Here is a 25,435-nt window from a genome sequence, read left to right as displayed (position 1 = left end):
CCCCCTGTTGACAAAATGTCCAGTTGCCCACCAAACCCTGTGACGGGTGAGCTTTAGAGTTTCCCAGCAAATCCCAGACCCTGACATTAGTAACATGGATTGGCTGGCACCTTATGCCAATCAGAGGCCAACAGCATCTCAATGTTAATGTTTGCCGGTTCAGGCGTAACTTTGGGGAATCCAGCAGTGAACAGGCTAATAGTTCTTATTCTTTTCTCTTGGGTGGGCGTCGTAGGGTGAAATGTGTCAGGGATCAGAAGCAAGGGAGGAGAGTAACTGTAAGGCCAATCCTTGTCACCCATCCATGCCCCTGATTAACAATAGATTGGCACAATTAAAGGACCCTACTAACCTGACAGGCAAATGGCTGGTTTTCTGGTCAGGAAGCCTTTTTTTTCCAGCTTTGTAGTTACAGGGCATCAACAAGGCAAGGAAAAGCCTTAAGGAAGTGAAATTCCAATAATAGCTGAGGTATACATTCCATTGAAAGACCATTTTCACTTTTTGTTGGCCATTCAATCTGCTCACCAAGAACCCCACCATCACTCATGTTTATTTGAGTCTTGATATATTACCCTGAACTGCATCCCTACTCTTAATCATAATCATCAAATCTTGCTTCTCAAACCCACCACTCTCCCTCATTCTGATTTCAACAGTGATTACTGTCTTAGTGGAAGGTAGTATTACACATCTCCGGCTCAACCCCTCCAATCTTACCCTAAGCACCAAATCCATTGCATGTCTACGTATCCATATAAACAATCTTTCCACCTTTAACCCTAAACTACTTAGCTATAGGCCTGCTCTCAATCCTTTCATCTTCCCTCCTCAACAAATATATGCTGCAGCCTCTTGAGCCCCTGGCTTCATTGGGATAGATAAAGGATTTCAATTCCTAACTCTCTCCTCCACCCTCCTTTCTGTTAATAAGCTTAGTGACCTTCAGACACTCCTCTTAAAAATTGATCAAATTTTAACCATGTCCACACTCAGGAGCAACATTTTCCTGCTCCTCCCCAGCACTGAAGAGGACTTTAATTTTCCTCCTCCCTTTTGTATCAGTCTGACTCACTGGTTGAGATCAGAAGAATGAGGTTGCCAGAGTGCAGCTGGCTCTTACTGTTTACCAAACATCTGCATTTCTTACCTACAGTATCCCTGCATCTCACTGGCTATATTTATTATACCCTGAAAGATTTGTTGTTCTAAGGTTCACCCTACCCTCATTAGTTAAATGTCATCTCCCACATCACTCACTAAAAGAGATCAAAGAATATATTTTTTTAAAACTGTGCCTCTTTTAAATGCAAATTTGCACAAAGTGGAGAAAAGCTCCACTGCAACTGTAAAAGTTCAAGCCAACGTAAGATGATTTTATAGTAGTTTAAGCTTGCAAGGGGTCATGAATGAGATTGAGACCAGTATTCTGGGTTATGTTTCCTTTTTAGAACATTGACAACCCAATATTGCTTTTATTGTCGCATTGCTGCATACTTAAGTGTTGTCTCTCTTAATAAGTAGTAATACTAGAGTCGCTACTAAAAAAAACTTCTTCAAAATAACAACAACTACAACAGTAGTTTGACTTTTTTTCCTGTAAATTGGTTAATGTATCTTCACTGGATAGGTTCCATTTTTGAGAATTGAAAGGAAAGACATAAGATCATGGAGCATTTTTCTAATGTACATGAACTGTAGTACGCAGTATAATTATAATTTCTTTTTCCCTGAAAGGTATCGATACTTCCTTCCCAGTCATTATTCCCAGTGTACCAGATCATCAAACATCAATTGTAAATAATGAACTCCATGTTGTCAACAGTCCAAACTCTTCTCTACCTGGCACCAATGAAAGGTAAAGATACAGTTCACTCTGTGGACATCCCTGACGTCTTTTTGTGAATTATGTAGTGTTTGACAAATAAATTGCAATTCTCCTTATTTAAGCACTATGAAGCATTTAGGATAATAAATAAGTTAACAGTATATACTAAATATGGCATTTTGGAGTCTAATATTTTTATTTCAACATTGACGAGTGGAGTTAAAAAAAAGTCACAACTTTTCATCTTGTGCTCATCAGGACTACAACAGAAGCAACCAGTTTTAGAAAGCAAGTAGCAGTTTATACAGTATGAGGCGAGGATGTTTATTAATTGGATCATGGTTGGCATGAAGATGCATTAGGAATTGTTAGTGGCCAATCTTAGCTGAGTTAAACTCCGATCTGATGGGGAAGCACTAATTGGTCAGGGTGTTTCTATGGGAGCGATAACATGATTGCCAGCTTTTATAAGTTTTTTGTCAGTGAGAAATTTATATATGAACAAATACAGAAATGTATGAACAAATTTATTTTGCTCCCAAAGAATAGAGTCCCACACGTGTCCCATGTATGGGTTCTTGTCTGCCAGTTGCTACCCAGTTCAGATGACCACTTGCTATATATCTCTCAAACTCCTGTAAGGGCAAATGGCTGCCACTTTTGGCCTTGAACAGTTTCCATTCTACCTCAAATTACCCTGGAAGGAGAAAGTGTCTCAATTTGATCAACATATGAAGGTATCTTATGCTGCTACTTTGCAGTAAACTCTCAAATGGTGATTTTTACGAAGCAAATGCTGCAGTCAAGCTAAAAACATTTTGCCTACCTCACAAATGAGTAACGTGGTGTGGGGTTTAGTGCCAATGAGATGCTAGGTGTGTAGGCCATTAATCTCAATAACTGACAGACATTACTTAACAACACACATGCTTGCAAACCACAAGCATCATGCCCAATATTCAATGTGATTCTGATATTAGTTAACATTTACTTAATTCTCAGTCTGAGAATTATATTGGAAATCAAATTGAGACTATCAGTAGGGCTCAGTGTGATTCAACAAAGCATACTAGAAGCCACATATATTCACACAGAGGACTCTGTTCCCTCTAGGTGAAAGGAATTTGTGAATACATTATACCTTTCTCATTAAGGACTGAATGAAAAAGACTTTCAACTCCAGCTACAATACCCTGACCAATAATAGTCTCCCTGCTTGCTCTGAGTTCAATCAGTTCAATCAGTTCCTGCTGCATCTCCATGCCAATCATGGTCCAAACAATCAGCACCTTCTCATGCTGTATACATTGTTGCTCCCTTTCTAAATTTTGTTTCTTGCATTTTAGTTATAATGTGTGTAAGATGAAAAGCTTCAACTTTGTATCTTTTTAGCAACATTTACATTCTGTACTACCAAACAGTTGTATCTATTTATTTGTTCATGGGGGTGGCAGCATTGCTGGCAAAGCCAGCATTTATTGACTGTCCTTGATGCTGTTTAGAATGTGAAAGTTGCTTTTTTAAATTGCTGCAAGCCACCTAATATAGGTGCATACTCAATGATGATAAGAAGAACCTTCAGGAATTTGAACCAGCCACAGTGAAGGAACGTGATGATAATGTGCCAAGTCTGCAGACCATATGGTTATTTTTGGTGAAGGTGGGGGACAGCACAAAATAAATGATACACACAGCATTCTAACTTTCTTTAGCTACTACATTCTTTACCTTCATTCCATCACGAGGTCAGAATTTGGGATGCTTGCTGATGATTGCACAGTGTTGATTTTGATTTACAAATCATGGGTACAGACAGCTTCAATGTCTAGCTTGGAGCAAGGTGTAGACAATTAGTCAGGCTTGAAAGAATGAATGAAAAGTAACATGTGTCACACAGATAGCAGGCAATGACTATCTCCTTCAAGAGAGACACTCATCACCTCCCATTGACGTTCAATACTATTGGCATCATCATCCCAAATCAACATTCTGGAAGTCATCAGCCAGTAACATAATGGGACCACACATATGGATGCTATAGTTCACAGGGCAGATCGGAAGCTGGATGTTTTTTGGAATTACACACTTGCTAATTCCCCAAAGCCTTTCTGCCATCTCAAATGCACAAGTCTGAAAACACTCCATTTCTTGGATGAACACAAAGCTCGACATCATTCGTGATAAAGCAGCTTGTTTGTATAACACACCATTTATCAAGAGAATAGTGGTATTATTGCTGGACTGTTAATCCAGAGACTCTCATGTTCTGGGGACTCTGGATCAAAACCCACCATTGCAGATGGTGGAATTTGAATTTAATGAAAATCTGGAATTAAGAGTAAAATGATGATTACGAATCCATTGTCGGCTGTCAGAAAAAACCACCTGGCTCACGAATATCTTTTAGGGAAAGAAACGTGCTCTGGCCTCATCCCATAAATGAATTTAAAAAAATTCAAATCCCACGCCTCCTTAATTTCTAAATATATTGATGGTCTTCCATTGTTGCTGGGTGAAAATCCAGGATTAATTTCCTACCTTCATCACATAGACTAGGGTTATTCAAAAAGGTGGGTGTCCAGCTCCTTCACTGGGACAATAAATTCTGGCGTTGCTACTGACCTCTCTTCTAAGTAAGCCTATATTATTGGAAGCAGTTTTCTTGTTTATTAACTGTAATTCTTGTAGTATGGCTGAAATATCTAAACATGTAAGCCAGATTCGCACAGAAATTAACCTTTTTCTTTCTCCCAAGAGCCCCCTGAATAGGAGTTAGCTTAGTACACTCAAGATTATTGAGTAAAAGTTTTCCAATTGCAGAATCATACCTAATTTTGGACACTATTTAAGGTTTGAAATTCATAATTACATTGGCAATCATAAATCAGTTGTCATTTGGGCTCACAATGTGGCACACTTGCACACACTGGAAGATGCATGCATTGATATGTGTGTACATTCACTATCTGTTCAACTGAATAAAATAGGCAATAACCATTTTGTTATTCAATCTTGAGGGCAATGACTTGATCAGGCAGTGTCAATTTGCTTGGTTTAAATTTCAACAAAGTTAGGCAGTTAACTGTCAGTCATCATTTAGCTAATGCATTGCCCTCAGTTCCTGGGCAAGTCAGAACCAGGCGTGATTGACTAGTCTGCAGATTACTGGTAGAAGTTATGATACGGTGCCACTTCAATCAGCCATGACTCCAGAATATTGTTACGATAGAATGCACTGAAAACCCTTAATCTCATCAATACACCTGTTCAACACTATCGGGGTGGCACTGTGGCTGAGTGGTTAGCACTGCTGCCTCACAGTTCCAGAGACCCAGATTCGATTCCAGCCTCTGGCACCTGCCTGTGTGGAGTTTACATGTTTTCCCTGTGTCTGCGTGGGTTTCCTCCGGGTGCTCCAGTTTCCTCCCACTGTCCAAAGATGTGCAGGTTAGGTGAATTGGCCACTCTAAATTTCCCATAATGTTCAGGGATGTGTATGTAAAGTGCATTTAATCCGTGGTAAGTATAGGGTAGAGGAATGGTCTGGATAGATTATTCTTCAGAGGGTCGGTGTAGACTTGTTGGGCAGAGGGGCCTGATTCCACACTGTAGGGATTTTATTTATATGCTGGTGTTTATTTGATTTGGTTCCAAGTAATTTTTGATATTAGCCTAATTTGATGCATCTGTATTAGTATCTGTACATTATTATTTAATAAATTTTGTCCAGCGTTTCTCAATACCTTGCTGCCATAGATATTTATAGTTTTAGTGATCTGAATTTTTACTTTATTCAAGTGTTCTGTTTCAAATCCACAACTGATAATGAAATTAAAATCTTTCCAATCATTTTCTGAATTCAACTAATATTTTACATAATGTACAGCTTTGACCATAATATTGCATTGGAAAATAAAAAAAAGAGGAAGTTAAATCCTTCATATATTACCTTTTGTCAAATATATATCTGTTTTGAAAGCTGTAAATATCTTGTATCACTTGGCTTTTTCTTTCTATGTGTATCCAGATCCGAAAATATTCTAAGAGACCATCTTGTAATTTGTGAATCTTCAACAAATCAAAGATTTGAAGAATCGATTGAGAAATCAGATGACTGTTTTAAAATTGGTAAGCTGAATCTAGAGCTACAAAAATGTTGACTGTTCTCATTATTTGTAAAGACAAAACAAAAACTCCAAAGCATAAATCTATACTTTTAAAAACTAAAAATGCAGATTGGATAAGTAGGCATTTTAAAGTGGAAAAAAAAGTTGTAATTTCAGATTGAGACATTTCAACAGAGTTGAAATAAGAAGGCAAATATGTAATTGGACTAATTACAATAATGAGGAGAAAAGGACCAACTGGACTTCAAGCAATTCGATACTTTTAAACCAAGAACTAATGAATGCATGCAATTGCCTGCAACTAGGTTTTTAAAATGGTTGAAACAGGGAGGAAACTGTTTTCCAATGTACAAAGATCTTCAGTCAGATTGTGAAAAAGGCAGACAATTGTGAAAAAGGCAAACCTACTAATTGTACCTCTTATGCTCGCATCCAAATCATTTATGTAAATGACAAAACGTAGAGGACCCAGCACTGATCCTTTGGCACTCCACTGATCACAGGCCTCCAGTCTGAAAAATAACCCTCCACCACCACCCTCTGTCTTCTACCTTTGAGCCAGTTCTGTATCCAAATGGCTAATTCTTCCTATATTCCATGAAATCTAACCTTGCTAACCAGTCTCCCATGGGGAACCTTGTTGAAGTCCATATCGATTACATCTACTGCTCTGCCCTCATCAATCTTCTTTATTACTTCTTCAAAAAACTCAATCAAGTTTGTGAGACATGATTTTCCATGCACATGACTATCCCGAATCAGTCCTTGCCTTTCCAAATACATGCCTCAGCTTTAAATTTCTATTTTGCAAATGTCTAGCAACTTGCTTTTTAAAGACTTTTTCTGCTTCTACTAATCTTTCTGGTATGACATTCCATTTACTAGTAGGCCCTTAAAAATACTAAAGACACAGCTATCCAATGATTTTCAGCATGTGCTGCATAACCTTGCCATCTTCTGAGAATATATCAAGTCAGTATACTAGTATTTCTCTGGTGTAAATTCTGCACTTTTTTTAGACAGTTTTCCATTCTACATTATAGAACATAGAACAATACAGCACAGAACAGGCCCTTCGGCCCACGATGTTGTGCCGAACTTCTAACCTAGATTAAGCACCAATCCATGTACCTATCCAAATGCCGCTTAAAGGTCGCCAATGATTCTGACAATCTGATTATCTGAATTAATTTGTCTTATTTATTTGAAATTATTTTTACTTTCCAGTCAAGCATCTTTATCTTTAATTTCTTACATCAAACTATTTTCATTATGTTTCTTTTATCAAGGAATTCTCTAATTCTTGCATCACTACTTCATCTATTTCATTTTCTTTAAGTAGGTTCTGAATCTTTGAAAATATACTGATCCTGAATATGAATGAGAGGAGTAGCAGGATACAAATACGTGGTCACAACGAAACCTGATGTTCTGACCTGCATTTGGAGGCTTCAGTCAAAATTAGCAAATCTAGTTTGAGACTAGAAAAGTAACCATTAACAGGAAATCATCTGAGAATGATGAATTCTTGTTCACTAGTGACTTAGATTTTTAGTTGGTACTAGGAGTAGATATGCATTAAACTTCAAAATTTATAACTGAAGTTTGCTGATTTATCTACAACTTTTCATTTATTATATTACAATGGTTGCACATTTAGATTTATTTTTGGAGTCTTTTCCGCGAAAAGAATAGTAAACTGATACCGTTGAGTCATATGTAATGCATAGGTAAAGAAAAAAATTTCACATTTTTTTCTATTTTTAAAAGTATTCTTTTCCCGACATGAAGCTCGAGAGAGACAGAATGTCTGTGAGGCTAAGAATCAATCTTGCAATCCCTTGAAAATCTCAGTTCTGAACTTAAGCTATAGGAATAACTGCAGTGTATATATATAATTGTGAAGAAATAATAAATGCAAATCCAAGTGTGCAATTAAAATGGCAGACATTTGAGCATATTAAAACAATACTACTGTGAAGATCAATATTCAGAAAGATTTCTATTTATGTAAATGTTAATTCTGACTTCAAAGAGTATAATTCATTTTCTAGTTCCCAGGCAGTTAAAATTTTGAGTTATTTTCTGGTCAGGGATTTATTGAGAATTAAACTACAGTTCTTGTTTGAGAAAGCAAAAGCACATAGTGTTTTTAATGAATTAGTGAAAAATCTGGCCAGAGACATATAAAATCAATAATTTGTTGATTTTCATAAGTACTGTTCTATTGCCTTTTTTTTATTTCATTGTTAGAATCAAAAGGCTTATTGTTTATTTCTTACAGAGCAAGAAGGCAATCTAGCCCACAACAAAAATCTGTCCCAACATCAGGAGGAAGATCTTAATAGAGGATCTAATTCTTCGCTAGACCAAGAAGCAATTTTAACTCCTGCAGATGCAGGTGGGTTTGCTACCATTATGCGATATGCTGCAAGAGAGTGTAGATTCTTGTATTCACCTTTGGGAAATTGCAAGAAAATTATTTTATTATCTAAGAGTTGAATTTTAACATTTGACTTGGTCAATATTTATTGATGGTATCATTCCTGCAATATAAATTTGTATTAAAGGGTCATGAACAGTGTTGATTTTTGTCTGTTGACCTTCATGTGCAAATGCAGTTATTTGGCTGCTCACAAAGTAGGAGAAATCATCTGGAATTATTGGAATCAATTCGGTTCTCAATCTGCAGCAGGAGATCTGAAAATTGGGTGAGCAGGTCTTGGATAGGTTTTACCCTAAAATCCTTTTGATTGTAATTTTTAAACTAACCTCCTTTCATGTCCTAGTTTACTTAAGCACCTCATATGAAAGCAAAACTGAGTACAAGCAATAATGGTTAAATCAATACCAATGCTACAGCATATTGGCCAGATTTATCTGTCTGGTTTCAAGTCCTAATTTGAATGGTTACAATCAAAACTCCATGTGTGACTTAATTCTTAGACTGAAATATGCTTGATTATTTTGCTTTACAATGTTTACAGAAATACCTTAATACTACTGCAGATTTTTTTCTATGTTTAATATTTTAGTTTTTGTTTAAATTTTGGAAGACAAATTTTATTTGGTCACTGGTGAGCCTTTAAATATTCCAAAAAATAATGTCCAATAAGTTTCTGGACTGGATTGAAAATGGAGGAATACAGGTCTTTAGATTTGGAATAAAAGAGTGCACATGAAAAGGAACTCTTCCAATAATAATTCTTTCAACTTTCAAAGAATTCAGGCAAACTGTAGAATTCCTTGACAGGATAAATGAAGTTAAAGTTATTGATAACTGTTGGTTTGGATTTAATGCTCTAGGTTGAAGATGAAAAAAGCATGTTAGACAGATGAATGGAACTTGAGCTACACTGTCCACACTAGCCATTATGCCAAATGGTAATTGAACACAGCAGCTTCCATAACCAATGGGTTAACAGGAAGCTACTTGCAAGGCTGAGCTACCATTGCAAGTCAGCCTTCAACATAGACATGCCATAATGCATGGCAGATGAGGTTACCATTGTTTTCTATTTTCTGCTCATTAGCTATTCTCAAACATGAGTGCTATGAGGTAATGAGACTGGTACTGTCAATATCCAACAACCTTATGCTTGCAAAATTCAAAATACAAATTTCGGCTAAATTTACCCATCCCTGAATTACATGGGCATTGGGAAGTCTGTTAGGCGAATATTGAGAGATTGGTAAAATTAGCTTCTTGACAGAGAAAGGAAAACATGTCCAATTTTACACCCACCATTTGAGCAGCGAGACAAGAAGGTAGTGAGTGGAGAGTGGCCTATTTGCATGACATTACATCTCCTAATCTTACCTCATTTATATGCAGTTTCTTTTTCTGTCACGTGGAATAGATAAACTTGATGGTGGCAATTCATAGAATCCCTACAGTGTGGAAACAGGCCATTTGGCCCAACAAATCCACAGAGACCATCTGAAGAGTAACCCTCCCAGACCCATTTCCCTACCATTACTCTACATTTACCCCTGACTAATGCATCTAATCCTCACATCCCTGAACACAATGGGCAATTTAGCATTGCCAATTCACCTCACCTGCACGTCTTTGGAATTCTGGGCATGAAAGTCAAAGCACGGCATCGAGCAGCTCCAGCTCACTGCTTGCTCTTTTGAGCTTTCACCTTGGACAGTCTTGAGCATCTCCAGGTACTCTCTATAACCAGAGACTGTCTACACCCATCGTTCACATTAGTTAGCATTGGGCACACATCGGCCTCGTCAGTGGTGCATCTCTGATTCTCTGGCACTCTAATACTGTTCTTTGAAGTGCACCAACACTTTACATTATTATGGTTTTCTCGGGTCACTTTACTTATGAGGAAAGGCACCCATCTTGTGCACCGGAACACAATGCATCTCCAGGCTCTTGGCTCACTTTCATGGTTTCACTCACACTGCTTACTTGGATTCTGTCAGCAGCTCTGCTTTGCTTTGCATTGTCTTTTTGTGCTTTGTGGCCTCATTCAGAACACACAGGCTCCCAACAGTTTTGTCTTGCATTGCCATTTAGTACCAAAACATCTGTGTTTGCCAATAGAGATCAGTCCAGCATAAGATAGAAGTTGACACAACAACTGTGCTTCAGGCAAATACTCATGTCTCAAAGTTCAAGGGGAGATCTCCTGGTTAAGTCAAGGGGACTGTCTTTGGGTATGATTTGCTGCCACAGTCATTTGGAGACAGCATCTGATTTCAATCCAGAGGCCTTGACACAGCCAGTTGGCTGTTTGGGATGGTCAGGGTTGGGTTTCCATTCCATTGACGTCTAGGGAATGTGACAGAATGAGTCCTGCAACTCCAGTGTGACCAGTCTAGGGGGTAGTGGTAAGTCGGTTGGGGAGTTGCACAGAGATCATTAGTTGGGCTTGTCTGATACCAAAATTGGCGGTGTAGTGGACAGCAAAGGAGATTACCTCAGATTACAATGGGATCTTGATCAGATGAGCCAATGGGCTGAGAAGTGGCAGACAGTATTTAATTTAGATAAATGTGAGGTGCTGCATTTTGGGAAAGCAAATCTTAACAGGACTTGTACTCTTAATGGTAAGATCCTAGAGAGTGTTTCTGAACAAAGAGATCTTGGGAGTGCAGGTTCATAGCTCCATGAAAGTGGAGTTGCAGGTAGATAAGATAGTGAAGAAGGCGTTTGGTAAGCTTTTCATTATTGGTCAGAGTATTGAGTACAGGAGGTGGTGGCAGGTCATGTTGCGGCTGTACAGGGCATTGGTTCGGCCACTTTTGGAATATTGTGTGCAATTCTGGTCTCCCTCCAATTGGAAGAATGTTGTGAAATTTGTAAAGGTTCAGAAAAGATTTACAAGGATGCTGCCAGGGTTGAAGGATTTGAACTATAGGGATTGGTTGAGTAGGCTGGGGCTGTTTTCCCTGGAGCATTATGGATAGGCTAAATAGACAAAGTCTCTTCCCTGTGGTGGGGGAGTCCAGATCATAGGGAGGGCATAGGTTCAAGGTGAGAGGGGAAAGATGTAAAAGAGACCTAAGGGGCAGGTTTTTCATGCAGAGGATGGTAAGTGTGTGGAATGAGGCTAGTACACTTGCAACATTTAACTGGCTTCTGGATGGGTATATGAATAGGAAGGGTTTGGAGGGATATGGACCGGGTGCTGGCAGGTGGGACTACATTGGATTGGGATATTTGATTGGCATGGACAAATTGGATTTAAAGGTCTGTTTCTATGCTGTACATCTCTATGACTGTCCAGAAGGGTTTGGCCAAAGGTCACCACTGTTTGAAAGTTAAGGGACTGGTTGATTAGGGCCATCGCTGTGATATGAAGGCTAAGGTAGTCAGTAATAGGGCATGGTGGGAGTATGCTGGAATGCAGAGTGAGAAATGAATGTGAAGGGAGGCAAATAAACATACTGTAAATACTATGTCTCTTTATTTTTGTGTATTTTTTAATTGTGGACTGAAATGGGAAAAGAACTGGTTTAAAAACCAAGGATTGACGAAGATTACTGCACTTGTTTAAAAACAAGTTACTTGATATTCATTGTATGTGTTTGCACAGCTGTTGGTTCAGCAGTGAAAGGGCTAGTTACGGATAAGCTGGAGCTAGAGGCTGGAAATTTGGCTGCTTGGTGATCAGTTATCGATGACAAATGCTTCCTGTGTGCCAGTAGTTAAATGATTGGCTCCCAAATAATCGAACAGCTTGGGTGTGAATGTCAGGGGTAGAAGTCATCAGATCTCCAGAAGGGAAGGAACTTTGTTTCTGCTCGGCAATAAAACGTCTCTCAAACCTGAGATAGCCAGTTTATTTCCCGCTCATTGATTACAAGAAGCTGTACCTTAATTGATACATCGAAACTTTGATAAGTGTAAGCCAGTCACTTTGTGTCTCTTGCAAACAAGTAGTATCTGAAGAAGGAAGATATGTAGGCAGTGTTTGAATCAGCAAAAGGATAATGTCAACAAACCCAGTGGAGAGGGACCACTGAACCACCTTTCCAATCTCTCATTGTTGTGACAGTGATTCATAATTGTTTATCTTTAGTTAGAATGTTTATTTGTAATAAAAAGTAATTCTTATTAAGAACAGAAATCTGGTCTGTACTTTGACAAACTGAGACTAAAAGACAGTTAAATTAAAACTTAACTCAAGAGTCAGGTAGGAACGTTTGGCAGCTCAATCCTAATCAGGTTGACAGGGAAGAAAGGAACCGAAAGGTTTCTTTTTTTGGTCAATGGTTATCAAACTGAGCTAGAGTATTAGCCTAGGAGTTCTGGATTAACCTAGTAAAATCACCACAAAATCACTGCCTCTCCTAATTGAACATTATATGCTAAATAATTCTGATGACACTCACCACCAATTTAAGATTTTCAGGTAAGTACTGGAACCTGCATAAGTTAGTATTAAGGTCGATTGTTTCCTCCAAGCTATGCATTGCACTGCAGGTGTTGTTGCTGTGCATGGACATTTGGAGTCTGTACAGTGTCAGAAAAGTAGAGGGAACATTGCGAGGGTCCAGCTCTTTTCAGATAAAAAGAATATGTACACCCATTGCACTTGGTTTCAACAGGTGACAACCAATCCCTAGTTTATTTCTCTGTGCCATGATTTGACCAGTCAAGAGTCTGGATGCCTGGTTTAAATTAAATTAAGTTAGTTAGTTACTGTCATCACCTAACTGGTGCATTCTCCCTGGCAATGCCTCTACCAATCAGTGTCCACTTGACAGCCAATCTGTATACTGCACTCATGCAGTATAACTGTTGTTTTGACTTTACATTGGTATTGCATTTGAATAATCCTGATGAGTGCAAGATGAAAAGTTTTGATAAACATGTCTTTTCTTCAACTAGGTTTCAGTGGATAGCAGATCTAGTTATGCAGGTCTACTCGGAGGAAATTTATCTTATTTTGTAGGAATTATGCAGCAATGCAGATTGCAACTTCATTCCAGAACAAAAATTATGACAATTTGACAAATTCTCAGACAGCTTATATATTAATGTCTTGTTTAAAAAAAAGTTCCAGCATTTAGTTTTGCATTTAACAAGGATTGTTCGTAATATGTACAATAAGCATTTTGCTGATGAGGATAGATTTAGTCTGGTGCCTCTGCATTGATACATGAAATGACTCGTGGTTCATGTGTGGAATGAACTTCCTGAGGAAGTGATGGGTGTGGGTACAATTACAACGTGTAAAAGACATTTGGATAAGTACTTGAATAGGAAAGGTTTGGAGGGATATGGGCCAGGAGTAGATAGATGGGACTAATTTAGTTTGGGATAATGTTTGGCATGGACTGGTTAGACCAAAGGGTCTGTTTCTGTGCTGTATGACTTTATGACTCATCAAAATCCCATATAGGAAGGAACTGCGAATGATCAAATCTGGTAAAAGAGCAAGCCAGTTGGAATCAACATATACTTATTTTGTACATTTGGGCGCAGTGATTGTGAATGTACATCTGGGCTAGAAGATCTGGGATCAAGTCACACCTGTTCCAGACGTATGTCATGGCATGTCTGAACAGGTTGATTAAAATTTCTAAGTGGAGCTAGAATGAAGCAAATTTATTGTAAATGCTAGTTTCCTGCCCAGAGCTGATGTCATTTTAAGGAAGGTCAGATCAGGGGCAATGTAACCATCTTCCCAAATTTGATGGGTACCTTGTTAAGCTTATTAAAAAGATCAGTTCAGGCCAGACCTTGGAGGATGGCTGACACATCAGCTGCAGCCACAGGTTTCCCCTCCTCACTAGCACCCTGGCAGCTGTGGTCATTTTAATATTTCAAAGACCTAAAAAGAGCTCAGAAGAGCCAGGAGGAGACATGAGAAGTTGTTGGCGGATAGGATCAGAGTTAAACCTAAGGCTTTCCATAGGTATGTCAGGAATAAAAGAATGACAAGAGTTAAATTTGGGCCAATCAAGGATAATAGTGGGAAGCTGTATGTGGAGTAAGAGGAGATAGGGGAAGCACTAAATAAATATTTTTTGACAGTGTTCACTATAGAAAATGAAAATGTTGACGAGGAAGATACTTGCATCTCGACTAGAAGAGACTGAGGTTCACAAGGAAGAGGTATTAGAAATACTGCAGAATGTGAAAATAGACAAGTCCCCTGGGCCGGATGGGATCTACCCTAGGATCCTCTGGGAAGCATGGGAAGAGATTGCCGAGCCTTTGGCATTGATGTTCAAATCATCATTGTCTACAGGAATAGTGCCTGAGGACTGGAGGATAGCAAATGTGGTTCACTTGTTCAAAAAGGGCAGTAATTACAGACCAGTGAGAGTCACTTCAGTTGTTGGTAAAGTGTTGGAAAAGGTTATAAGAGATAGGATTTATAACCATCTAGAAAAGAATAATCTGATCAGGGACAGTCAGCAAGGTTTTGTGAAGGGTAGGTCGTGTGTAGCAAATCTTATTGAGTTTTTTGACAAAGTGACCAAACAGGTAGATGAGAGTAAATCGGTTGATGCAGTATATATGGATTTCAGCAAGGCGTTCGATAAGGTTCACCACAGTAGGCTATTATACAAAATGCGGAGGAATGGGATTGTGGGAGACATAGCAGTTTGGATCAGTAATTGGCTTGCTGAAAGAAAGCAGAGGGTTGTAGTTGATGGAACATGTTCATCTTGGTGTCCAGTTACTAGCGGCGTACCACAAGGGTCGGTGTTGGGTCCACTGCTGGTCGTCATTTTTATAAATGACCTGGATGAGGGCTTAGACGGGTGGGTTAGTAAATTTGCAGACAATACTAAGGTCAGTGGAGTTGTGGATAGTGACGAAGGATGTAGTAGGTTGCAGGGAGACATAGATAGGATGCAGAGCTGGGCTGAGAGGTGGCAAATGGAGTTTAATGTGGGCAAGTGTGAAGTGATACACTTTGGACGGAGTAATCGGAATGCAAAGTACTGGGCTAGTGGTAAGATTCTTGGGAGTGCAGATGAGCAGAGAGATCTCGGTGTCCATGTACACAGATCCCTGAAAGTTGCCACCCAGATTGACAGGGTTGTTAAGAAGGAATACCGTGTTTTGGCCTTTATTAATAGAGGGATTGAGTTCCAGAACCAGGAGGTTATGCTGCAGCTGTACAAAGCTCTGGTACGGCCACACTTGGAGTATTGTGTACAGTTCTGGTCACCGCATTATAAGAAGGATGTGGAAGCTTTGGAAAGGGTGCAGAGGAGATTTACTAGGATGTTGCCTGGTATGGTAGTAAAGTCTTACGAGGAATGGCTGAGGGCCTTGAGGCTGTTCTCGTTAGAGAGAAGAAGGTTGAGAGGTGACTTAATAGAGGCATACAAGATAATCAGAGGGTTAGATAGGGTGGACAGGGAGAGCCTTTTTCCAAGTATGGGGACGGCAAACACAAGGGGACACAACTTTTAAAGTAGTGGGAGATAGGTATAAGACAGATGTCAGAGGTAATTTCTTTACTCAGAGTAGTCAGGGTATGGAATGCTTTGCCTGCAACGGTAGTAGATTCGCCAAGTTTAAGTGCATTTAAGTCGTCATTGGACAGGCATATGGATGTACATGGAATAGTGTAGTGGGATGGGCTTCAGATTAGTATGACAGGGTGGCGGAACATCGAGGGCCGAAGGGCCTGTACTGCGCTGTAATGTTTTATGTTATATGAAAGTACAATGGCAAGATGTGGCTTTGCTCAGGGTATCCTTTTTGTCTCTGTAGTTACGACAGCTTTCCTCTTATCTTTAATTGGATGGCAAAAGTACACTGTGCTTACTAATTGGCCAAATTCGACAAAATCAATGTTGATGTTTGGGAGTCTTGTGGTATAGTGGTAGTTTCCCTATCCCTGAATCAAGTGACCCAGGTTCAAGTCCCACCTGCTCCAGAGGTGAACCATTGCTGAACAGGTTGATTAGAAAAATAGGCTAAATTTTAAAACCAATCTAAAATGGTGACAACAGAGCCAAAACATGGTAACGTATCATATCAATCTATTCTGTCATATATTCTTTAGGTTGAAAAATTGTGATCTCAGAAATGCATTGAGTTGAGAGAGTATTTGAGTTATTTCTCATGTGTGTTTGAATAAGGTGCAGGTAAATTCAAAAATCCTGAAGAAGAGAAAGGCAGACAGGATGAAAAGGGCAAAGGAGAAGAAGAAAAATCATGGGAAGATCAGAGACAAGGAAATGGAGACAAACAGTGCCTGGGAAGACAGGAAGCAAAGGAAGGGGAACAAACAGAACTGGAATTACTAGAATTGGAAAAGGTGAAATGCTTTTTTTTGTATATAAGATGCTTGTATTTCACATTTTGTCCTTTATTGCATTATATATTGTGTTTGTATTTTACAAGTGTCTTGCTGACACTGGAAAGCATGCCAAAAGCAATATCAGACAAACTACTCTGACCGCTAAGATTCCAAAATTTACAATCACCTCATCAGATAAATAATGACATTGAGACCCAACTCCAAAAATTGAAAAATATGTGAAGTACCCCAATTCACTCTAACCAAACTGTGAGCAATGCTAGGAGAATTTTCAAAATTCATTTATTAGAAATGATTACTTGTTCGGAGGACAAGTAATGGAATTGGCTTGGAGGCAGTAATTTGGGTATTGAATCAGGGTCCCACTGTGTTAAATGGGGGCCTTGACCATACACTGTGTGGGGGAGTTGGAGGGTGAATAGGCGGTCCTTCAGCTTCATAAGGTTAGCTCTCTCAATTTTTGTCAGCATTAAGACATCAGCACAAAATGATGGGTCAAATGAACAGTTTCTGGATCATTCTCTGAATCATTCCAGGATTGAGTTATTCTATAAACAGTAGTTAGTAGACATCCTTGAATAGTTTATGTATCTTTTCTCTCTATCTGATTCATAACTCAACCTCTACTCTTCATCCCCCAGCCAAGCTCTGAAATGTGTAGGGAATGAACAAGTGCAAAGTCAAATCCAGCTGCTTTTATCAAATTATCCTCATGATGTTTTGTGTTCCAAATATTTTAATATCACTTTGTTGCCTCTTTATTCAGCTATAAATTAATTCTGTTCACTTTGCTATCAGTGGAAATTTCAAAATGCTCATTACATTTATTCAAGACAATTCATCTTTCATCATCTTCAATATCAAAATGTTCCTCATTTCAGAACCAGGGCTTCTCCTTAAACAAGTCTTGTCCCTTTCTTTTTGGTCATTACGATCTTAATGTTTTGAACTTTACACAACTTAAAGGAGGAGAAGCGGAAGATCGAGCCAAACGAAGAAAAACCAAAGGAGCAGAGTTCAGAAGGTGTAGAATTGCCAGCTTCAAGTACAGATCCACTTGAAAAATATATGAAGATAATTCAACAGCAGAAAAAAGAAGAACTGCAAGAACAGGTGATTTGATGTTGGCTTTTTAAAGTAGAAGAATTTTTTTTGTGAAGGCAGAGTGGGATAGTGGGGAGAGCACTAAATTTCAAATTTCTGCATAAACAATTCATCTCTTATTCCTTCTCTCAAAGCATCGTAATGTTTCAACTTAGTGCCATCCTCTTAGCTATTTATGATATCTTTATGATGACTATTTGAGTATCAATCCAAATAATAGTTTGATCAGTTTTTTTAAAATTTACAACAAAAGACTTTTAAAACATTTTATTGAAATATTTGATTTGATAACTTAAATTCATTTCTGGTGTAACACAGCATGCCTCTATGCTTAATTCAAGTTAATCTAAATCACAAAACATTTACCTGGATAATACTGCTTCATTTCTGTGGGCAAGTTCAGAATTTGGCATCAATGGATTTTCATTCTTTGTGGGATGCTGCGTTTGTTGCTCATCTTTAATTGTAGTTTTATTTGTGAGACAGTCAGTGGTTCAGTGGAAAGCTCAAGGTATGAAACTTACCACATATTTCTCTCGCTGGGTGTTTTCCACTCTTCTATTAGTGTCCTTGAGGAAGTTACAGGTGACCCTGTTGTCATATTGATGCTAAATGGTGTTGAACATTTTAATAAAGTTCCATGCTAAATACAGTTTCAATTCAGAAATATTATTTGACCACTGCTTTTGGATGGTGAGCAAAGTTTGGAGAAATTTGTCCAAGTACACAGAACAACTTTTCACAAAGTTCCCAGTGGTTTCAATTATGAGTTAAAATAATGAATTAAAGCAAATCCTCTGGCAGCTAATATAAATTATTTCAATTTTGTTTATTTTAACAATTCTTAGAATGGCTTCACCCACAATAACTAAGAAATATCAGAAAAAGGACAAGGGTTAGTGTAGAATGTGAAAGCAGGGTTTGGTTGAGTTCTTGCTAAATGGAAGATTGCCATGACAACATTGAAGTAACTTAGTATGAAGGTGATTGTGATGTGGATGAGTGTCCATTAGCAGTTGAGATAGAGACTAAGGTAGACAATGCCACAGATATAGAAGTCTGTGTAGTGCTTTTGGTAGAGAGGCTTTCAAAGGGAAACTGGCAGTGCAATATAGTACTAAATTGCTATTGTTCAAGATTTTCCACTTACTGAATTACTTGATGTGAACACGCCATTACAAGCATTGCCTAGTTCTGCCTGTCTAGCAAGTCACCCCAAATACCAGTTTGCTCCATTTGCTAATGAAGCACTGAGTCTTATTATATTTCAGTGCTATTCTAATCTGTTTCCTCCTTTTCACCTTTCATAAGTTTAACCAAAACTCTTGCTCATCTTTCCTTTACAAGCTGTGCTTATTTGTCACCTTTATTCTCACTGACATATATTGGTTTCCAGACCCTCATTGATCAAACTTTAACTTTTTACTGTTTTAAATCTTATGATCTTGACCTTGCCCTCCCTAATGGTAACTTCCTGATGCCTACAATACTACCCATATCTACTCCTTGCTTTTGCTCCATTTGAAAATATACATCTTTGCTTGGCTTCCAACCATTCTTCCCCAAGATAATTTAGTTTTTAATGTACATTTTTGCCTGATTAGAGAGGTACAAAATATCTTTGGCAATTTTTTTGTTGAAGTTACTGTAGAAATGTGAGTTGCTAAGCTTAAGTTTTTTTTAATATACTGTGACAGTTTGATAATACTAAAATGAAATAGCTGCCCAATGTTCTTTTCAGAGCTCTAAACGGGAAGTAGAAGAGAGTTCTTTACTCCAAACACTGTCGGATGGGAAAGCTGACAGGTAAGAAAAATATCCCAATTTCATATTTACATGCTTTTTAAAAGATGCAATGGCAAAATAATAATCTATCATATTTACTAGAGCAAAATAAAACTGTGCAATTCATTTTTGCCTAGTCGATTATGCTGAATAAGTTGAGTTCATCTTTGCTTTTCAAAATATTGCTGCCAATGTAGACTAAGTATCATCATTGAATATGCAGCAGCAAGTTGTTGCGCTACAGATGGATGTTCCATACATTTTTAAAATCTGATGAAATAAATTATTGTAGGGATAACCATGTGCTTATGGAGAAGCAGAGTGTGCTGTAAGGTGTTCGAGCCCATGTAGACCTAAAATCTCCAGGATGTCCAATGGTAATGTCTGTTGTGCTGAATTAACATCTCTGAAGGGTATTAGTCATTCCTTCCAATTGAAAATGACAAATGATTATAGCATTTTGTATGATGACTCCAAAGCTATTTTATGTTCAGAGCAAATTTAAAATCTTACTAAGTGTTCAAAATCTGATATTAAATCAAGTTGAGCTGCATGCGAAAACCCAGACAGCATTCAGTCCTTGGGTCAATAAATGCAACAACATGGCCCATGCTTAGCAAGGGAGAATGTAACCATTGCTAAATTCCCACTGTTAATGTCCTAAGGACCAGAAACGCACACATTGTGCTGTTAAGACATTCGTAATTTTACTTTAGCTCCCCAGAGCGCGTCCGTTGTTTATAAAGACACAAATCAGCAGGATGATGGAATATTCCCCACTTGTCTGGATCAGTGTAGTTCAGTTCCACATTCCTCCAGGTAGACTGTTTTAATAAAGACTGTGGCTACAGTGAATAATATTAGCTATATGGCTGATCATTGCTTACAATGATATTTTCATTTTTCAGTTCTGCAGCTTCACATGATGAGGATGACAATTTCTGGTGAAATACATCCAATTACAACACAGACCTATCGCAGAATGTATTCCATTGTACACTTGAAATTTCCATTGAATTAGTTAATAATTACATATTTATAGATGTTCTAAGAAAGACAATTTGTAAAATGCTTAATTAGTCAGTAAATAGTGTTATTATATTTATACATTTTTATGCAAAAACTCTGTAAAAGAGAAGTTTGAGAAAAAGTTAAAAACTTTTGTGAATGATACAAACCTATCCCTTCAAGTCTGAATTTTTCAGTATTAGCAGGCTATATACTATAGGCAATAGCTATCTTTGGAGACTGATGTTTATATGTATACTAATTGCTGTGAGTAAACTTGCTGAGGAAAACAGAAACAGGGAAAGAGGCTAATTAAAAATAGGGCACATGTTTAATATAAGGAAAATTGAAGAAATGCACATTTCAGAAATGAGAGGTTGGGAAGAAACCAATAAAGAACAATGAAGAGAATAGTGGCTTTTGGCCCCAGGTTGTTGATTGATATCTTTGGCTAAGGTCATGCATCTGCATAGGTATAAAATTTTAACTCAAATGATTTATTAGCCATTTGAAAGGGAATGACAGAAAGATGCTGACTCTTGCAATAGAAAATAGTTTACTTATGAGATTATAAAAGAGAAATTACAGAAGGTGATTCTAAACCATGCAATTTCAATGCGTAGAAATGTCCTGCTCAAGCAACTAAATGAAACAGGGTAACATTGTTATATTAACAAAACCTAATTTTTAGTTCAAAGCAAACACTTGTCAGATTTACCCACATGCTTTGTTTGCTCAACAGTATTTTCAACTGTCTTGCCTTGGATACAAAGAATTTGACTTGTTGAAATATACAAGAATACTTTAAACATCTTAACACTATTAGAAACAGCTTTTATTTAATTGTTAATGAATTAGCACATAACTAGTGAAATTGAAAGTAAATGCACAGAAAAATCCTGGAAACAAACTTGGTTAATCTTTCTGTTCATATGTAAGTAAAGTTTATATGCCTAAGTTAATGTTACAGTTTAGTTTGAAAGAATGCTGTATACTAAAAATGATTTAATTACAAAACAACATATGAATGAATTTCGCACAACTCTTGTTACTGGAATTTATCACAGGAACTATCCAGGTTAACAATATGTGAAGATATCCACTTTCATTCTAATAATTAAATTGTGTTAGATATGGGAATTTTAGTTTAAATCACAAAAGCAATCTAAGCACTGGCTTTTTCTTATCCTAATTTTAGCAGTATGTTTGGTAAAGGAAGATTGTAAATGCCTAAAATTAGCATTTGTTCACTTTTGAGGAAAAAGAAAGCTGTAGGAATGAGGCCACCTGAACTGAACTGGATTTAATCATCTGTCTATCAAAACTGAGCTAAAACTAAGTAATAAGTGGTGTTGGTTAACTTGCACAACGATAGAAAACTGCATGTTTAAGATATAAAATGATAAATGATTAATGTATTAGGTTATATTTGCTTATTAGAAACACTGAAAATACTAATTTCAGGTTGGGTATTTTAAGAAAAAAAGCAGGCATGATTAAACTATCTAGGGTCTTTAAAATTTGTTCATAATGAAATGATAAAATAAAGGCAGCTGTGGTCCACAGTAAGAAATCAGATCAGAATATATGGAAAATGAAAGAGATCCATTGCAAAACCACTATGTATTTGGGATATATTTACTTGGATTCCAAAAGCTAGTTTCTTTGTGTTTGTACTAGCTCAGTTAGTTTATTTTTGCCTAAATCTCCCCACCTGCCCCCAACTGCTGTTGATCTGTTTTGTAATGCACATTGAAGTTGTACAGCAAATGTAGTCCAGAAATGGAAAAAGGGGCCTAAAGACTAATTCTAAGTACAGTTCATGATGAAAAAAATACTGGTTAAAAACTAAGCACTTTCCTGGAATCTTAGGAATGATCTGTAATACAGGAATTAATACAAACTGCTCGCTGAAGATGTTCAGTTTGGTACTTGACACTTGTACATTTGCTTGTTAGTGGATGCACATCTGTACTGCACAGCAGTCTATAGATTTGTCACAGCTGCTAGGTTTTCTGTTCAATGGCTCTGTTGGTAAATGTTGGACTGTATTGTTCTTATGTGTAAGAATTCAGTCGTTCTTTTGATCGGGAAGCATGGATATCGTGAAGTTCCTGCTCTTCTTTCGCTTTGAGATCCTGGTATATTTGCATTTTGCATGCGTCCTTCAAGTACGCCCAGTTTGCAGACAAAATCATGAGGAAATGGATCTGGAAGAGAAGGGTGAGGAGGATGGCTAGTGAGCATGTCAAGATGCATAGCATGCTGCTAGTCAGATTACTCCAAGCTGTTAATTAAAACAAGGTTACAATTATGCGTAAAACTAAAGATTATATAATTCTGAGTCGTGCAACAACCTAGCTGTTATTTGGGATCACACAAAGACACTGCTATCAACACCCAAAAGTATGGACATGAAAACTAATTCATGAAGCTCTATCTTGAAAAATAGTTTAATAGAGACATGGACAGTTTTCTATGTCCTGAAAACATTTGAAAATCATGAACCAAAGCTAGAAACCAAATCTTATTAAACTAAATTCAGCATTCTGTATTTTTAATGATACTTTCTAGCTATGCATGTAGAACAGTCTAAATCCTAGGGAGCTTACGATGCTATTTTCATGAATGAGAATTCCTGCTATGTTAGGAGAAAGTTTGTCAAAAACGTGTGTAAAACTGACTAAATCCCACCCAAAATGTAAGTATGTAGAAAATACTGCATTTTGAATTATCATAAAATCATAGAACTCCTACTGTGCAGAAGAATGCTGATTGATCATTAGAGTCTACACTGACCCTCTGAAGAGCAGTCCAGCCAGACATAGCCCCCCACTATATCCCATAATCCTGCATTGACCAGAACCAATCCACTTCACCTACACATCCCTGAACACTACAGACAATTTCAGCATGGCCAAGCCACCTAACCTGCACATCTTTGGATCTTTTTTCTCTCAGTGAAAATCGATGACTGAAATGCTCGAGGAATGTATTTGAATTAACATCAATGACTGCAAGCTGAAGTCCAATAGTTGTAATGTTGGTATAGTTTCAGAAATTATCCCAAGTGATTAAGCTTCAGAAAGAATGTCTATGTCTCAGCATCTTAAAATACTCTCAAAGGAAAATTAAACCTCCCTAGGTTTAAAAGTTATCATTTTTGGATAGCTAGGAAACCCAAATATTAATTTAATTAGATTGCGGTAATATTCCCATTAACTTTCATTTGTAAATGTTAATTAAGATTTCCCATTTCACAGTTGAGGCTAATGTCTAGGCTTTTCCTATTTTTAGATTTTCAAGTCTTTAAGTCTGAATCACTTCTGCAAAAGCTGAAGGAAAGTAGAATTACTTGCTATTCTGATAATTATTCCATTGCTCGAGCATAAAAACAAATTAGCGGATGATTTCAGGTTGTGAAAGGGAGTGGAGCTTGGACACTTTGCCCAGCATCTAACATGACTGTCAAAAATCTTAACTAAATAGTGGGGTCTACATTCATACAAGTTACTCATTCACCAGAGAACTGAATAAAGTGGAACTGATGCTAACATTAAAAAGACCAAAAAAGTGCCACAAATTTGGAAGACCAAGTGATGAAGAGAGGAAACAACTAAAAGGTGTTGTGTTCCTGTAGAAAAGTACAACTCTTCAGGTGCAATAGGGAACAAAGATGATCAAAAAGGCAGGGGGTTACATGAAAGTGGTCTACAGTAGGGACCAGAGATTTGTGAGACTATTGCTGTAGAAACCCAAGCACATAATATAAATCTAAGTTCTATAACCAGAATGTTAAGCTGTCAAAAATGCTACATCATTTTTCAGGAGCAGATATTTGGAGTTTCAGCTTAATTGTTCATGAAGCATTTTTTGGTATTCTTGTGAGTCTTTCCAAATGCAGATAGATGATGGTTAGAATATCCTTTCACTATCCAAATAAAAACCCTAACTCTATTATCTGAGAAGCTATCAGACTTGGTTACATAACTAGAAATTGTCCTCTGCTTCAAGTGAACCTGAGAATTGAATGATTGACTGAGGAGTAGAAGAACGTCTTGTATTTAAACTTGAAAATTCAGTTGGTCAACCATGACTTTCCAAGTTAGCTAGAACTGCAAGCTCAAACGTTATCAACTACATTAATCTGCATGGAGTACGTTCCAACCTAATAAAAGTTAGAATATAACAGCTCTGATTGATGGAAAAATATACAGCTAATGCTGACCAAAGATTGACTGATGATGACCAGCTTCCTAGAGCAAAAAAAACTGATGGGTATTGATAATGCGTCACTCAAAGGAGAAAGAGGATGAAGACTTGGGATTACTGGGTGGGAAAAGTAGATGATTGACAAAAATTAGCAAACTAAATGGGCTGGCAATTGATTAATTGTAAATCATGATACCACTTTTCTTTTAAGTGGTAATATATTTTCCAGCATGAATTAGTCACAGTCAAATTCTCAATATTGCTGCTTATATAACTGATTTAGTATGCTATGCTGCATATTCCTACACTTGAAAATTTATAAATTACGATCATTTGTATTATAAAAAAGGAAAAATAGGCACAAATGTAAGACAGATTTGCTGAAGGTTACTCTGAAGCATCCTGTAAAATTAGGTACTTTGCTAAATATAATTCAAAACCTTACAATTCTGAACTTTTATTACTAGAGAGGCAGATTCAGACAGCCCAGTTTTTCTTATTGCTGAGTATGAATTGTCAATGAGCTAGTTTGCTTAGGATACTGCAATTAGATTTGTGTGGGAAAGCAAAGAAAACCAGCATGCACAATCTTGAATTACGTTGTGTCCATT

The 25,435-nt window shown here is 37.5% G+C and overlaps 2 protein-coding genes across 5 annotated transcripts in view; one reads left to right on the top strand and one right to left on the bottom strand.

Moving 5' to 3' along the window:
- Positions 1 to 21,077, top strand: part of ofd1 (OFD1 centriole and centriolar satellite protein) — an 88,452-nt gene extending 67,375 nt beyond the window's left edge. The window contains exons 17-23 of one of the 3 annotated variants that reach the window (XM_072584851.1): positions 1,738 to 1,858; positions 5,856 to 5,956; positions 8,240 to 8,356; positions 16,540 to 16,712; positions 17,682 to 17,828; positions 19,561 to 19,625; positions 20,513 to 21,077. In XM_072584851.1, coding sequence (XP_072440952.1) covers positions 1,738 to 1,858; positions 5,856 to 5,956; positions 8,240 to 8,356; positions 16,540 to 16,712; positions 17,682 to 17,828; positions 19,561 to 19,625; positions 20,513 to 20,552 — 764 coding nt within the window. In that variant the 3' untranslated portion in view covers positions 20,553 to 21,077. Of the gene's footprint in view, positions 1 to 1,737; positions 1,859 to 5,855; positions 5,957 to 8,239; positions 8,357 to 16,533; positions 16,713 to 17,681; positions 17,829 to 19,540; positions 19,626 to 20,512 lie in introns of all 3 variants that reach the window. The other 2 variants (XM_072584850.1, XM_072584852.1) reach the window with 2 other exon arrangements.
- Positions 21,078 to 21,151: 74 nt separating this feature from the next.
- LOC140486155 (proteolipid protein DM gamma) overlaps positions 21,152 to 25,435 on the bottom strand; it is a 202,532-nt gene continuing 198,248 nt past the window's right edge. For both annotated transcript variants that reach the window (XM_072584854.1, XM_072584853.1), the window contains exon 7: positions 21,152 to 22,822. In XM_072584854.1, the coding sequence (XP_072440955.1) occupies positions 22,670 to 22,822 (153 nt within the window). In that variant the 3' untranslated portion in view covers positions 21,152 to 22,669. The remainder of the gene's footprint in view (positions 22,823 to 25,435) is intronic.

The sequence above is a fragment of the Chiloscyllium punctatum genome, chromosome 15 (assembly GCF_047496795.1).
Source record: "Chiloscyllium punctatum isolate Juve2018m chromosome 15, sChiPun1.3, whole genome shotgun sequence".
Classification (NCBI taxonomy): Eukaryota; Metazoa; Chordata; class Chondrichthyes; order Orectolobiformes; family Hemiscylliidae; genus Chiloscyllium; species Chiloscyllium punctatum.
This window is presented reverse-complemented; position numbering and strand designations above follow the sequence as displayed.